This window comes from Caretta caretta, chromosome 17 (assembly GCF_965140235.1).
Source record: "Caretta caretta isolate rCarCar2 chromosome 17, rCarCar1.hap1, whole genome shotgun sequence".
Lineage (NCBI taxonomy): Eukaryota > Metazoa > Chordata > Testudines > Cheloniidae > Caretta > Caretta caretta.
In genome coordinates, this window is record NC_134222.1 from 10319531 (window position 1) to 10336690 (window position 17160).

A 17160-nucleotide genomic window follows, 5' to 3' on the forward strand; every position below is an offset into this window, starting at 1 on the left:
TCTTGTTTTTAGCCAGCAGATGAATGCTGTGTGCATGGGAGGGGAGTGACTGTGAACCTGCAGGCTTCAGCAGTATACGCTATGCCAAACTCGTTCCTCTGCCTTTTACTTCACCGTAAATTCCACTTAATCAGCCAAGTTTAGTAAGCTGCTCTTAATTTAGTGCCGTGTCTGTGCTTTTACTGGGCAGTCTGGCCACTGATTATTAAAACCATTTAATCTCTTGCATTTTTTTTCCTTTCAGTGTGTACTGGGACTACGCCTTAATAGTGCCATTCAGTCAGATTGTCTGCATTCACTGCCATCAGCAACGTAAGCATAACCCTCTTCAGCCCATAGGGTGCCACAAAGGCTCAGGGGCCTTGTTTTCTGCAGGGGGAATGTTAATGCTGTTCGTGTTTTATTTTGCTGCCTCTTCGGCGTTTATTTCCTTGCAGGCAGACAGAGGTTTATCTTTGTTTCTTCGTGGAACTCCTCGGCCAAAAGCTGTTCCCGTTGTCTCTTGAGGCTTGACTTTGTCCTAAGTGTTGATGTAACACAATGCTTCTGGGTGGGTTGTTGGCAGGAGGGATCACACCTGGGACCTGTGGGTCTAAAAACATGGGCCTCTCCTCTCAGAGATCTAGCTGGGTTAGCCAAGGCTGCAGCAGGCTCAATCCTCTCCAGATGTGGCTGCACCTCAACAAGCTGTGTAAACTGTGGGTGCTCAGTTGCTCTGAAAATCTGGCCTCTGCTTTTTAATTATTGCGGGACAGAAAGGGGGTAATTTTAATTGTTGGATGCCAAGTCATTTTATTTTAAAAAGTTTCTAAAAATATTTTTGCAGTGTTGTAGCCGTGTTGGTCCCAGGATATTAGAGAGACAAGGTGGGTGAGGGAATATCTTTTGTTGAACCAACTTCCATTGGTGAGAGAGAGAAACTTTCCAGCTTACACAGAGCTCTTCTTCTGGTCTGGGACAGGTACTCAGAGCGTCACAGCTAAATACAAGGGGGAACAGATTGTGTAGCATAAGTAATTAATATTTCAAGGGACCATTCAAGATGAAGTAGCCAGTTAACACCTCTCCAGTCACGGAGGAAAAGGAGAAAAAAAATGAAACAAGAAACGCCAAACCTGCAGAGGTATCTCCATTGCTAGGATGCTCAACACCCCCACAATGCACCTTTCAAGATCCATGGGTACTACACATGCCCATCACAACATTCACTGCCCTAAATAACACTGCTGTGGGTAAAACGTGGCCATCGCTACGCTCTTGAATGAACACACACCGAAAAATTATAAAGGACAAAAACGCCATATCCCCTCTAAGTGAACACTTTTCACAAAGTGGTTGCTCTGTACCTGACCTATCAGTCTTCAGGAAACCTGCATAACAACCTCAAAAGACGAACCTGGGAGTTAACTTTGCTAGACACTAAAAATCATGGACTGAATAGACACACTGGATTGATGGCATATTACAACAATCTCTGACCCACTATCCACCCCCACGGTGTTTTTTTAATAGCATAAAATGACCTTGCTATATTTATACATAAATATATACTCAACAGGGCCATGGCTCACTGGAACAATTTGTAACATACCACCCTGCCTGCTACTCTTAACTGACCACTTCAAACCCTTTTAGGCAGAACAATCTAATTCTCAGTTGTGACCATCTCTAGCATGTTTCCCCTTCTGCTAAACAATCTCTCCCAACTTGTAATTATCTCAGACACTCTGCTTCCTTCCCCAGGCTTGAAGAAGAGCTCAGTGCAGCTCAAAAGCTTGTACAAACAGGTAACAATCAAAGATATTACCTCACCTGCCTTCTCTCTCCCAGCTCCTGGGACCAACATGGCTACAACAATAACACTGTCGTCCCTGCCCCCCCTTTTAATCTACGAGCCAGATTTTAAAAGGGTTCTTAGTTAGGGTAACCCATCAGCTAGAAAATGTAATGGCTATCATGTCAGGATGTGGCTGCTGGAAGTAGTGCAGTTTTTCTGTATCACGTAATGTTTAAACGTTATTGGGCATCCAATCGCGGAAAAAACCCAAACTGGGCCATAACTCATAGAAAGAGTCTAACTTTGTTGACAGAAATACAATTCTAAATTGTACAGCTGGCAGTAAAGTTGTTATAAATACAACTGATAATGCAACCATGTACTCAAAATAGCACTGTTTTGGAAAGGGTGGGAAATATTTACCTCCAAGGTAATAGATTTTATACATTTTCCCATACTTTTTGCCGTTGATTTAAAGCAGTGGCTCTCAACCTTTCCAGACTGCTGTACCCCTTTCAATAGTATGATTTGTCTTGGGTACCCGCATGTTTCACCTCTCTTAAAAACTTACAAAATCAGACATAAAAATACAAACGTATCACAGTACACTGTTACCTAAAAATTGCTGACTTTCTCATTTTTACGATATAATCATAAATCAAATCAATTGGAATATAAATATTGTACTTGCATTTCAGTGTATAGTATACGGAGCAGTATAAACAAGTTGTTTATGAAATTTTAGTTTTTACTGACTTAGCTAGTGCTTTTTACGTAGCCTATTGTAAAACTAGGCAAATATCTAGATGAGTTGATGTACCCCCCTGGAAGACGTCTGCGTACCTCTGGGGGTACACGAACCCCTGGATTAAAGCAAACATCTGTAGTCACATGACAATATGAGCTTGTTTGTACCATGTAATACATCAAAATATTTGTCACTAGTTGTAGAATGGACTGGTTGGAGGAAAGTTTTTCTGTCTGCTATTTTATTAGTATTGGCTGCTGTCCAATGATTCCTACACCAGCAACTGATGTTAATACAGTTTCAGAGTAACAGCCGTGTTAGTCTGTATTCGCAAAAAGAAAAGAAGTACTTGTGGCACCTTAGAGACTAACCAATTTATTTGAGCATGAGCTTTCGTGAGCTACAGCTCACTTTGAAGTGAGCTCAAATAAATTGGTTAGTCTCTAAGGTGCCACAAGTACTCCTTTTCTTTTTGTTAATACAGTGTACACCCCGATTAAATATTTTCAGGATATGTTCCACTTTCTGAGCCAAGACTGGATCTATGTCATGTATGATCAAGCAATCCACTGCAAAGCACACTTGATTAAATGGAAGAATCAAAACGTATTTGATGACCACTTTGAGATAGGAGACATGCATTGTGCATTGAATTTCAGGAGTGATATAGGCAGAGTGATGCAGAAAAGTGGGTTTGAAAACATCCTTGTGGAAGCCAACATCTATGGTTCTTCAGTCGTCAGCAATACTCTGAGGATAAGCCTGTAACGATGATGATAGAATCCACAGACTTCTGCAAGGGGCAACGAATGGTGCTTAGCGATGCCATCCATGATGATGGTCACCCAGATGATAACAGAGGAGATGCATCTTGGAGAAAGCTTGAAGATGCATTGAAGTATTTGAAGATGGGGGAAGGCACAAAGAGAAAGCAGAGTGGAAGCACAGAATGCTCTGGCAGACTTTATGAATATCGTCAATCACTCCATCAGCTCACGGACACTTACGTTACCCCAGGAAAAAAAATCATAAAACTCGCAATATGCTCCTTCGTCCCGAGGCGGTGGGAGACCCCAGGCCACGTCCCTTGCTCTGTTAAGGTATTTGGACTAGGGCCTCCTACTTCCCAGGCAACTGGAGAGGGGGACGTCCCTGTTCAAACACCCTCACCTTCTCCGGGACAAACATCCTCCAAAGAAAGTAAAGGCATTTAAACAGGGAGCTCCCACCTCCCTGGGAAGTCCTCTGAAAGGCCGGGAATCTCAGTTCAAATCCCTTCTTTAACAGGCAGAACCAGGATTTGAACTAAGATCCCCCACTTCTGAGGTGAGTACCCAACCACTGGACCAGGGAGTGATTCTAACGCTTTAGCTGACCCTCACCATATTTTAAATTGAGCAGTCTCAACAGGCAAGAAGGAAAGCCACCCCTTCCCCCAAGTATAGCCCCTAGTCCAGTGATTGCAGCGCTTAGCTGCTAGATGCTTTCCCCTCATCAAACAGAGGGGGGAATTGAACCAGAATCTTCCACATCCTGGGTGAGGAACAAAGCCACTGGACTATAAAGGGATTCATATGGGGGCAGTGGCCCAAACACTATGTAATTATTTAATGAAGTTGACCAACTTCAACAGGGGAAGACAAGCAACCCACAGCAGAATCTCCCTTAGTTCGGTGATTAGGATACTCGCTCGAGAGACAGCAGAGCCCTACTCAAACCCCTTCTTAGCAGGCCAGGGGCGACCTGAACCAGATAGCGATGATAAGAAGATAATTACAGTTGTACCCTGTGTGCTTTAGCCTTATGGCTCCAGCCAAGCAGATAACATCAAGCATTCGTTACATAATAAGGGGATGGGGGGCTCATTATCTGCATCACTTTGTACAAATAGACAGATAATTTTTTCTCCAATCAGTCCATTCTACAAATGCCGATAAATATTTTTGACGTATTACATGAGTGGTTCCTAACCCATGGGCCGTGGCCCCTAGGAGTCGGCAGACTATGTCTAAGGGATTGGCCAAAGATTGTCATTACCATACAGCAATGGTTTTCCAAATGTGGCCCGGGGTCCGCTGGGGGTCCACAGACTATGCCTAAGATTTCCAAAGGGGTCCACGCCTCCATTCGAAATACTTTGAGTCCATAAATGAAAAAAGATTGAAAACCATTATATGGCATGGTACAAACAAACTCATGCTGGTGGACAGCTACATAATTTTTCTTTAACCAAAGGCAAAATGGTACAGGTAAATATATAGAATATATTGACTGGGGGCTAAATATTTCCCCAACTTTCCAAAACAGTACTATTTTGAGCACAGAGTTGCATTATTGATTATATTTAGAAGATTTCTGCCAATTTAGGTCAAAATCAGGCTATGTTTCTGTGAGTTCTGGCCCTTTCTGTGATTTTATGTTGGTGGCGGGGGGAGGGGGAGATGCAGGGTTGGATGGGATGTTCAATAAAGTTTAACCATTTTGTGATAAACTGCACCACTGCTAGCCGCTACATCCACCCTGGTGAGGGGCACCAGATATGTGCCTGACATGTGAGCGCAATGAAATTAATGTCCAAAATGGGTTCAGGCTGTGTGACGCGAGGTGCCTATGGTAGCCCACAATGAAATTGCCAAAATCAGGGCAGGCTCCAAAAAGAAGAGCAGATTCTGTTTGGGGATTGGCCCTGCTTTGAGCAGGGGGTTGGACTAGATCTCCTCCTGAGGTCCCTTCCAACCCTGATATGCTACGATTCTCCCAAGACTGGTGGTTTTCAACAACCAGTCACAAACTGTTCTCCTGGTCCCCACAACACTGGTTATCAAGAAGCCAAAAAAAAAAATCATGCAGCTCCCTTTATCACATTCCAGTCTCAGGCTCCCAATCAGCACATAGGCCCAGTACAGTGAGAAGTGATTTAAAACTCTGCTCGCTATACAAAATGTTCTTCTGATCCGCAAAGGGCCAGCCACATCATCAGATGAATACTAGTTTGGATCTTACCCAAAATACACGCTGCCAGCCAGTCCTTTAGTATCTAAAACTAAAGGTTAATTATAAAGGAAAGGAAAGAGAAAAGAGTTGTTAAATGGTCAAAGCCGTCAGATCCATACATATGACTTCAGAGTCCATAGATCAGGTTCTCAGCAGGATTGGTGAGTTTGCTGGCTTGTAAAGTCCCTCTGGAACACATCCACCGCTTGGATGGGTCTGTCAGTCCTTTGTCCATAGCCATGTCCTGCTGATTCATCGGTGTAGCCCCGGCGTCTCTCAATGGGTTAATTGTACAGCTGATTGCCTTTGGACCATTAAGCAGGCTGGATAGTGCTAATGCCAATCTGTCTGGGGGTGTCACACAGAAACACAGCACAAGTTCGAAATATCAATATACCACACATTTATAACTCACAATACAAAGATGATGCATACAAATAAACAAGATTATCATACTTAGCAAATCATAACTTTTCCATTGATACTTTACATGGCATATCTTGTAAGATTCCTTGCCATTTTGTAATATTGGGATCAATAATATTCTAAATGGTCACCCATATTCCATACAGCATCGGGGGCTGGTCGACTGTCTATTTTTTTTAAACATGCCGTAGACATCATTTTTAAAAAATCAATGTTCATTGCCTGCCAAGGCTCCCTTGGTAGATGGGAAATATCTGGTAAACTTCACTCCTGAATCTATTTAGTTAGTTATCCTGTAACGCAGTGGAATTTGGGGGACAGCCCCAAACAGAATCCAGTTTGAAAGCGAGGTCAACTGATTGTGCTTTTAGCCTAACAAAAGGCAACACAGATGTATCTTGGGTTCTCTTTTGCAGCAGAAAGTGGAGGAACGTTAGTCTTGGTGAGTCAGGATGGGATCCAGAGACCTCCCCTCCATTTCCCACAGGGAAGTCATCTCCTTGCTTTCCTTTCCTGCCTGGAAAACGGCCTTCTGCCTCGAGGACAATTAGACCCACCACTTTGGTCACAGCAGGGCAAGGTACTGTCAGGCTGAGAGCCAGTGTTTTGAACTACAAGTTCTTTGGGGCAAGGTTGGTCTTACTGTGTCTGTCCAACAGCACCCAGCGCAAATGGAGCCAGGGGGCTCTGGGAGCTACTGTCATGCAAATAATAAACTCAGGACATGGGGACATTTAAATGCAAAATAAACAACCCCACTGATTATCCCCTAAACTGTCTGACTTGTTTATAAGGACATAGATTCCGTAATAACATGAGAATAGTTTCACCACTGAACCAGTGCTATAGACACTTTAAAAAGGTGTTTGAAAATGATGTGGACAGAAGCACGCGACCAGCCGCAACCTGATACCCGCCCTGGTGATATCACCTATAACTGATGGACTATTGCCAGACCTTAAAGGGATGTCATTAGGCCTTTACACACCTTCCCTATATAGAATCATAGAATATCAGGGTTGGAAGGGACCTCAGGAGGTCCTCTAGTCCAACCCCCTGCTCAAAAGCAGGACCCATACCCAATTAAATCATCCCAGCCAGGGCTTTGTCAAGCCTGACCTTAAAAACTTCTAAGGAAGGAGATTCCACCACCTCCCTAGGCAACGCATTCCAGTGTTTCACCACCCTCCTAGTGAAAAAGTTTTTCCTAATATCCAACCTGAACCTCCCCCACTGCAACTTGAGACCATTACTCCTTGTCCTGTCCTCTTCCACCACTGAAAATAGTCTAGAACCATCCTCTCTGGAACTACCTCTCAGGTAGTTGAAAGCAGCTATCAAATCCCCCCTCATTCTTCTCTTCTGCAGACTAAACAATCCCAGTTCCCTCAGCCTCTCCTCATAACTCATGTGTTCCAGACCCCTAATCATTTTTGTTGCCCTTCGCTGGACTCTCTCCAATTTATCCACAAATATCCCGACAAGTCTTTTCTCCGTTCCCTTTAATGACCTCCTTCCCCTGGGTACGTAGGTTCCATATGCAGTAAGATCATGCCTCTCGCCCAAGACTTGGATTTTTCAAGGGAAGTGATGGGAGCTTGGTGCCCCATTCCCAGTCAATGGGAGTTGTGTACCCAGCTCCCTTGAAAAACCACCGTTGGCCAGGTGCCTGCAGCCCATTCTGGCCTGCTCTTGATGTGCTCAGGTTAGAGCCCAATGCGTTATTCATCGAAGGTCTTGGAGCTACCTTCTTAGTCTATTGTTTTGACACCGTTCTACTGCACCACTTCATCTCCTGGTAACTATACCTACTGGGTCATTTTCACTGTAGGGTAAAGTATTTCCAAAGCTCCGGAAACGAAATAGTAACAAGTCAGTGGATCTGGAGGAAATGCCATATGAGGAGTCTGCTACAGACTATGTCTTCAGGATTATCTATCCAGGCCACAGGCATGATAACAGTAAGTGGCTTCATTGTTCTTTCATTTAAAAAAACAAACAAACTAGAGTGGTATGCTGGGATCTGTGGGGGAAAGAGACAACCCAGATTTTTTTAAGAGGATATTGCCACAGAGGTGTTCTGCCTTGTTAGGTAATTTATGATCCATGGTAAAGTTTACTATGGGTTTTCTTAAAGCTATAAAACAGGGGTTCTCAAACTTCATTGCATCACGATCCTCTTCTGACAACAAAAATTATTACACAACCCCAGGAGTGGGACCGAAGCCTGAACCAAAGCCTGATCCAGCCGCCGCCCCGGGATGGGAGGGGCAAAGTCAAAGCCCAATGGCTTCAGCCCCAGCAGGGAACTTGTAACCTGAGCTCTGCCACCCTGGGCTTGGGCCCCAGGTAGTGGGGCTTGGGCTTCGGCCCTGGGTGGTGGGGCTTTGGCTCTGGTCTTGGCCACAGCAAGTCTAAGCCAGCCCCTGGTGACCCCATTAAAATGGGATCCCGACCCGCCCTTTGAGAACCACTGCTATAAAACCTTCATTGCCCCAAACAGAAACGGAGAGTCCTACTCTCAGAGCCACCCTGTGTTCTCCAGCTGAACCCTGTGCACAACTTTCAAACGGAGACCAAATGCAAAACAATCCCCATGGCTAATCCAACAGCAATTCTGCTCCAAAAATGAAGTGTGTTTCTATTGCGCCGGCAGCTTCCTAGCAAGAGTGTTATTAAAAGGAGAAAAGATTAACACTAACCATTAAAAAAAGACCCTCCCTCGAAAAAACCAACATACCCAAAACCCTGCAAGCCCAATTTTCCTGGCATTCTCTACTGAAGCTTCACAATAAATAGGGGGGAGAACCCACCCCCCAAACTCCTTCCTCTCTTCTGTGAATCCGAACTCTCTATATACAAGAGATCTTGCACACTGGTTCTCTAGCAGTGGGTTCATTTTCACGTCCATTGGTGGAGAAGCTAGAAAGTAGCAACATCCTGAGATGTTTGGATCACGGTCCCAAGTTTAAAGGGGATTTGGATCCAGTGTTCCCATTCAGGTTCATCACAGCTCGAAAGTGGCAAAATCAATTAAACACTTACCCTTGCCCACTTCCCGCCCCCCCCCCTCACCCCGCCCCTGAGAATAGGCCATAAGGAGCCAAGCCCCTTTTGCCTCAACCCAGCCTGTGAGGGAATGTCTGCACCACAATAAAACACCCACTACTGGTTCTTGTCATCTGACTCAAGCTCGCGGGGCTATAAAGCTGAGCCTGAGCTCTGGGACCCTCCCTCCTTGGGGCATCCCAGCGCTAGGCACGCAGTCTGCTCCCACCAGCAGGAGGCACTGCAGATTGTGTGGACACATGCAGCTGTTCGTGTCTGGTTGAAATCTGGCCCATGGAGTGCGTGCTCTTCTCCGTGAGAAATGTCTCTTCCCCCCCCACCCAGGCGCGGGGGAGTTCCCAGGGTCTCTCCCAAGCTCCGACTCCTCTGTCTGTGTTGAACGTGTCCTTTGAGACTTCTCCTAGAACCAAGTCCTCTCTTCTTATGCTCCTCTTTCACTATTTTCTTTGAGCAGTAACTATTAACTACCACCACTTAGCTGCCAGCCGCTCTGCCTCAGTCGATGACGACGAGGAGGAGGAAGACCGGCTCCACGCAATGCTCTCAATGATCTGCTCTCGGAACCTCACAGCTCCTAATAGGATGAAAGGTTTTTATCCACCGCCCCCCGGCCCTGCCCCCTCAGTGCTCTATGGCAGTGTCACCCCAGTGATGCATACAACAGTGTTGGCATTATGGCAAGACAAATGTTTTTCATTCACATCAGGGGTGGGAAGGCACCCAAAAGCCGGGGGAGCAGGGTTAGCAGCACCTTTCCTCCCCATCTCAAGGTAGGATCCATGACAATGAATGACAGAGCCATCTTGCTTCCAGAATCTTCCTCCTCCAGACTCCCGCCTTAAGAGTTAAGTCACGACTCATGGTGTGTGCTCATACAGGGAAGTAAGCGGAGAGAAGGGGGCCCCTTACTTTGCTGCATGGGAGGTGGTGGGCGGGGAGAAAGGTATGGGTGAGGAGCCCTCCACCTGTCCAGCTTAAGAGGTAGCAATAAGTAAGATGTACTGAGTAAAGGGCTGGTAGAGGTTATGCCCCCTCAGCACGTGCGGGGAAACAAGAATCAAGTTGTAAATTAGAGTACATCAATACAGCACAAAAGGACCCACGGCAGCAAGTCTCAGGGTGACACTACAATCTACCCTTAAATGCACATGGGGACTTGAACAGACCAAGAAGCTTTTCATGCGCGAATGCCCTCCTGTCCACATACTGTGTGGATCTCAAACGATCAGTTACCGTATTCCTTACTGTACAACAGGCCCATCAAAAATACAGCCCCGTTCGCTCACCCTCGACCTATTCATAATGATATACTTGTTCACACCAGCAAACTTTCATCCCAGCAGAGATGAGCTAATTGGCAGATGATCAGGCCCTGGCTGTATAGTTCTGGAGACTTAGAATCCCTCCCCTCTTGAAGGAGGGAAGTGACGGGCATTCAACGGAGTAGAAAACCGTCTGTGGAGCAGAAAACCGTCTGCTGGACAGATGGAATTCTAAGGCTCCAGAAATGAAGCTAAGTTGGCTCAAAAACAGAACAGAAAGAAAAAAAATTCTGCAGAAATGATCATTAAGATTTCCTTTGTTGAAATGTTCAGCCCAGTTCTACTCAAGCATGACCTCTCCCGTGTTCCTGGCTGTCCCAGGACTAAACTCATTCAAGAGACACCCCCCTCCTTCCTTAGCTGCAGTATCTGTTGCTGTACAATTTCCATGTCAACAGTCTTGGCTTGGAGCTGTTGTGTCTTCAGGTGCCATAGATTTAACACACGCTTCCTTTAGCAAAAGAAAAGTCTTAGACTGTTGAGTGATTACAGGAATCCATCTTTTCCTCATTCCTCAGAGCTTTCACATGCCTTTAAATGCAGAACAATGGGTTTAGTGCTAAACGGATATCATCCCTGGCTTGGTGACGTTACCTATAGGAATGAGAGGATAACTGCCCTTGGTCCATTCTATTTTGGCCCTCTGCCGGGACCGCTATGATGCCATTGTGTTGTTATGTGGACCCCTGTCCACTGTGATCCCCATAGGTTGCCAAACCAGTCGGTCTGGCCACTACTCAGCGGGGCTGGATTCATATTCTACCAAAATGCTCTTAGAGGGGATGGAGAGGAAGAGAACCCCTAAAGCCCTCATCATCTTGTAGGAAGATAGTGTTTGCAGGAAATATCTGAACAGCAGGTTTCTTGTGAAGATGAGACTTTGAAATGACTTTTATGGTAGAAGATCCGTCTGTAACAGCGCATGCCTGCAAAGATGCGACTAAAAATATAAGTTAAACGATTACAACTTCAGCTTTGTTTGGTAGCTAATGGATATTTAAAGCAATCCTACTAGAGATGGCAAGAAACACTTTAAAAATAGTTAGCAACCTAGCTAGGACTACATACCATTTGACTAGTGATTCTTGTCAGTGAGCTAGGTTTGACTATCATTTGTCTACCCATCAGTGCTCCCTTGAAATAATGACAACACTGTTGTGTCAGGTTTGCTAGCCACTTTGCTTTTAATTTTTGCAACATGCTTGACTTTTTGCATGTGGCCAAAAGTTGCAGATAAACACCAACAAAAATGAATGAAATGAAGATGCTGTTCACTCTAATTCTTCATGAATTCAGGTACCTTTCATCTGAATCCTTAGGTTCTGTGGGGTTCTCGCCTTTTAAAGTAGATTGTTTCTTTAAAACAAACAAACAAAAAAAACCACCCACTTTTCTTGTCCTTGGAGGGGGAGGAAAAAAAATCATCTCAAAACATTTGTTTGTCCAATGCTTTTTATTTGAACCAAATGAGAAGCTGCAATAAATACTGGGTCATTCAGCTCCTTCCTGAAGAATTAAGGTGAAGAGCATTTTTTTCATTAAACTTTGTTTTGTGAAGTGAAATATTCATGACTGCTTCCGCATGAGCCTGTGCTTTTTATGTTAACATACCTTGTATGATTTCCATGCCGTTAAAATGCTTTATGCTACATTGATGGCTATATCTATATTAAAAATAGAGTCCATCTTCTTTTAAAAAGAAGAAATGTATTGTTACCTGCAATGGCAGAATGCATGAGACGGTTTGGAAATTCCCCACCCCTGCACTTAACATACATTTTGAAAGCACGGCCCAGAGGACCAGAGTTGCTTGTACATGTTAATGCAATGAATGACATCCTGTACTCTGCCTTTTGCCTTAATTTAAATCAAGGGTGAGCTGAAAGGCCAGTTATTTATGAAAAGCCCCAGCAGGTTTAGGTTAAGAATTTGAGCCATGATTTTCAAACACTACTGGCGATTTTTGGGTGCCCAGCTTGAGATACCTTTCAAGGGGGACCCTGGTTTTCAGACTGTGCTAAGCATCCACCCTCTGAAAATCAGGCCTCTAAGGTTTGGAATTGGGCACCCAAAATCTCTAGCTACTCCTGAAAAACTTGGCCTCTTTTTTTTTTTTTTTTTAAAGTGCTGATCCTGCAACTTGTTTCCATGTGGGGAGAGATTTCAGACACATGGAAGTTGCGTGTTCAGAGCCTTAAACTCTAGTTTATGCGCTTGGGAGTGATCCGGGGAAGGACAGTGGGCGCACAGGGGCATCCCGTTCATGTGCAATGTTCCAGGGACAGCACCCTAGATTTAAACACACATGGAAAATACCATTAGGATTGATGTGTTACCTTTGTGCTCATGTTGGTTTTGTAAACCAGGCTTTGGCTGAGGCCAATTAAAGAAACGCACTCAAGGAGGTGGCATTGTGATGATGGGTCGATAGCACGGTTCTAACTGCAAACCATTTTACTCCCAGGAGGGTTAGAGTGGCACTCGGGCTGGATTAGCTTTCCACCTCTGTGAGTAACTGTTTCAGGATCAGATCCCAAATGACCACATCAAGAACGGAAAAGTTCAGACTGTCTCAGTTTGAGAGCGAGCCTATTTTTACTCTGGAATTAAACACACAGGATCTTTTGCTGTAGAAGTTATGGACTCACTTTAGGAATTACTGGGTGAAGCTCTCTGGCCTGTGGTATACAGGAGGTCAGACTAGATGACCATCATGGTCCCTTCTGGCCTTAAAATCTATTACTGTAGTATCAGATAAAAATTAGCTCCCATCTTCAGAAAGCAGAAGAGCGGCCTGCCTCGCACCCTGCATTTGAAACAGGCAGGGTGCTGGGCCGTGGGTGCACCTAACGGTTATCTAGGGAAGTTGGGGAAGCCCCATCACTGGAGGTTTTTACAAACACCTATCAGGTATATTTAATCTGCCTCAGGTGGCTGGACTAGGTGACCTCTTGAGGTCTCTTGCAGCTGTACATTTGTATGATTCAATGTAAAAAAATGGAGCATGCAGAGGACTTGGCTGGTTTAGCTGTGTTAGAGGGAAAGTAATGTTTTAGGGTCGCTAGTTCTGTCCCTTCCTGTCATCAAGGGTAGAGCCTGCAGCAAAGCACCAAGACATCAGGGTGCATCAGGAGGGCAGGGGCAGACAAACGTTTATGGCCATGATTTTTTTACCCCCCCTTTCCCCAGACTCCGGCGACATGATAGAGATGCAGGGATTCGGTGCGAGCTTGTTGTCATGGCAGCTGGAACACTGCAGCCAAGGGTCCTCGTGCCTCTCCTGTTCATCGGGCAGCTCTCCCTACGACATCCCCAGCTGCTGCAACTGCATTCACGACAGGTACACGGGCCAGGCCCGGGGAGAGGGCTTGACTCTATCGGCAGAAAGTGGAGGAAAGCTCTGGGCTTGCTGCCTACGGGGCCCTTTGCGCCCCGCACGCAAACGTCTGCCATCCTGCACCCGCTTATTAACGTAGCCATGGTGGACGTGTCCATGGCAACATCTGAGACTGAGGTAAAAGAATTCAAGAGTGCTGAAGCCCCCCTTTCGAAAGGGACCCAGGCATTTAGACGCCTAAGTCACCATGGAAAAAAAAAATCAATGGGACACAGGCTCCTAAATTCCCAGGTCACTTTTGAAATTGGGAGTTAGGCTCCTAAACCCCACCGGCACTTTTCAAAATGGTCTTCGATAGGTTTCCTGGGCAGGCGGAGGAGAAGTCGCAAGTGTTGCCGCTGCACCTGTTCAGCCAGCGGTCCCCTGCCTCCACCCCCCAAGGCAAGGCCTTGCATGTGGAGAAAAGTCACCCCAATGCCCCTTGCTCCAAGCACCAATGGCGAGTTTTAGGGGCGAGACGCTTCAGGGCTCCCAGGCGGCCCTGCTCCGGGTTACGGGGAGCGCGCTGTGGCTGGGCCACCGCCTGTGGAGATGTTACAGCATCACAACAACGAGAGCGAGACCTGGCTCCTTGTCTCTAGGACAGCCTTCACTTTTCAGTCTGTGGCGCAGCCCGCGCAACCAGCGTGCACCTAGAAGAGCCTGCCGCACACCGTGTGCTAAGCAGCCTCCCCTCCTGCTCTCGCCACTTCCTCTACAAAGCCTTCGACCGTGTCGAATGGCGGATCACACTTGTTCTGTGGGACAGAAAGGAAGGAGGCTCCAGTGGCAAGGGGACTAGCCTGCGACTTGGGAGACCTGGATCCAATGTCCTGCTCTGCCTACCTCTCAAGCGATGTTGTGAGGAGACATGCATTAAAAGCTTGGGGAGACACTATAGTGATAGGACCGAGGTCTCTCAATAGCCCCTGATTCTTCTCGCAGTAAATTGGTTTTACATCCGTGTACGCAAGAGGAGAATCAGGCCTTCAGGGGCTTCTGTTCAGTGCTCTATAAATGATCAACAGAAGCAGGTGAGCGCCATCTTCATTTAGCTCAAGTTCTCCAAGCCTCTGTTGGCACAGCGTTTTCCCTGCTGCATCTGTTTCCGTGCTGCGCCCAGCCTCGTCCTTTAGTTTCTCCTGCTCCCCTTGGAAGGTTGCTCGACGCTCCTCTAGACTTGCCCATGGAAAGCACTGGTGTCTAGTTGCGGCAGTCCAAAAATGCCACTTATTTTTTGGCCAGGAATGTTCTAAACTTGTTGGTGTGGTGGTTGAAATGCCCCCAGGAAGTTTTGTTTTCAAAAACTCCTGTTGCAACATTTTTGGTTTTAAAACTGAACGTTGTTCAGGGTAATTTTCTTTTTTTTAACTGAAAAACTTGAACCTTTCTATCAAAAAAAACCTTCAGCCAGCTCTTAAGTCTGTGTGTTTAGGTCAGTGGTGGAGAGAGTTCAGTTTTATGGACATAGGCAAACCAGTCATCCGTCAAAGGATGCTTACACCCCTACTTTGGTCAATGGTGGTGTTGTTGTCGCCAGGTTGGTCCGAGGCTATGAGCGAGAAGGGTAGGTGAGATAATATCTTCTACTGAGCCAAATTCTGTTGGTGGAAGGTAATAAGCTTTGGAGCTACATAGAGCTCTTCTTCAGGTCTGGGGAAGGAAGCAGAATATTAATGTGGCCTTTGTAATCCACCTGTCACTGTGGTACTGAGTTACCTAAATATTCATGTGGCTTGGGGCAGCATCCCAGGCAGCGAAATAATTTTAAAATCCAAAAACCTATTTCCTGTCAGATTTCTTTTTTAACCAAACGTGTCTTAGTTTGGTTTGGGAAAGGGGCAGCGTCTGTAGATCAGTTGGGATTAGGGATGTGTTCCATGATCCATATCACCGTAACCCCAAGCGTGTTTAAAAATGTCTCCCTACAGAACCCCATTAAAGATGCTGTGTGAAAGCATGAAGAGGCAGATTGTTTCCAGAGCGTTCTATGGATGTAAGTGAGGCTGTTTTCCAAAAGGGACAGTGTATGCAACTCCCGCAATATCACACGCTAGTTTGCACTGAGAAGGGCTGCGAAGTCAGGTAACTGGCCGTGTTCAGGTTAGAGAGGGATCCAAGCCAAACTATGGGGGGAGGCAGTTGAAAGCCAAATACAGGTGCAAATTTTTCAGGCGGCCCTTCTCTTCATAACGAGCCAAAGCAACCTAGAACTTTAGAGCGTTCAGAATCCTGACCCAAATATCCTGGCTTGGTAATGCCAGCAGCTCTTCTGTGTGCAGCCATGGAGAACTGATGCTTAAAGCGCTGCATGTTGCAATGTACTTTTACAAATACACGTTTGTTTTTTCACTTCCCGGCACAAGATTAAATAGCTGTCAACTTTGCCTCCCCCTTCCAGTCTACCTAGCATGCATGTGGGATTGTAGAGAGGAAAGCTTTGCTTCCAGCTTAAACTGCACAACTCCATCTTTAAAAGGAGCTGCTGGCATCGGATATAATAACCTGCTTGCTTATATGAGATTCTGCCCTTCTATTTCCACCCCCTCTGCAGGGCTTGCGTACTGCCGCCATTTGTCTACAGTGAGAACGCATCTGTCTGCCCTCGTGAACCATTCAATTATCCCGCCTGACAAGCCTTCCAGCGCTGCTGGAGGCCTGACTAAAGAGGTCTGGAGTAAATATCAAAAGGACAAAAAGGTAACGGGCACAAAACCTACCCCCAGTTCATAAAGGGAAAAAATCAGTACCCCACCCAACCCACACACACTGCCTCAGTGTCACGCCCTAATTTGGCTATAAATATTTCTAAGGATCTTTTCAAGTGACCAGTGTTGCCTTTAAGACTACATAAATTCACCATGTGCCAGCTTTGTTCCAATATTTGTGCAGACCCGATTCTCACTTACACTAAGGCCCCTTTGAGCTACCAGAGTAGTGGAAAGTTGGCATAAATGGCTGTTTCACTCACCTTAAAGGCCTTTTCGCTGTCAGAATGTCATAAAAGTATAAGGGCTTGTCTACACATGGAGTTGTTCCTGATGAACTCCATGTGTGGACACACTTATTCCAAAATAAGAGTGCCTTCATGGTGTTTAGCTTAACCCAGCAAGTGGTTTCAGCTAAATGGGAACAATGCACTCTGACTCCAGAGTGTGTCCACACATGGGGTTAATCAGGAACAACACCATGTGTAGACAAGACACAGATGAGAATCAGCCTGATGTATCTTTAAGCAGGATGAAGGAGATTTTGTAAACTAGGACCATCTAGAGGAACACTAGATCTTTTTGCCCTGCAATTTTAGACATTTAAAGTGATGTTTTTATTTGGACAATCCACTTCCTGATTTTGGGCAGCCCAGAAAGCAGCACTGATGGGGAGAAAACTTGAAAATTTAGGAGTCTGAAAATCTTCGGGAAAAGCCAAAGTGAATTAGGTTTTTACA

The 17160-nt window shown here is 45.7% G+C and overlaps 1 protein-coding gene across 6 annotated transcripts in view; it reads left to right on the forward strand.

Annotated features, from left to right (window-relative positions):
* SGSM2 (small G protein signaling modulator 2) overlaps positions 1-17160 on the forward strand; it is a 148572-nt gene that overhangs the window by 107743 nt on the left and 23669 nt on the right. For 2 of the 6 annotated variants that reach the window (XM_048823789.2, XM_048823785.2), the window contains exons 9-15: positions 245-312; positions 6362-6525; positions 7777-7906; positions 9469-9603; positions 13526-13676; positions 15644-15708; positions 16267-16412. In XM_048823789.2, coding sequence (XP_048679746.2) covers positions 245-312; positions 6362-6525; positions 7777-7906; positions 9469-9603; positions 13526-13676; positions 15644-15708; positions 16267-16412 — 859 coding nt within the window. The remainder of the gene's footprint in view (positions 1-244; positions 313-6361; positions 6526-7776; positions 7907-9468; positions 9604-13525; positions 13677-15643; positions 15709-16266; positions 16413-17160) is intronic. The other 4 variants (XM_048823787.2, XM_048823786.2, XM_048823790.2 and 1 more) reach the window with 4 other exon arrangements.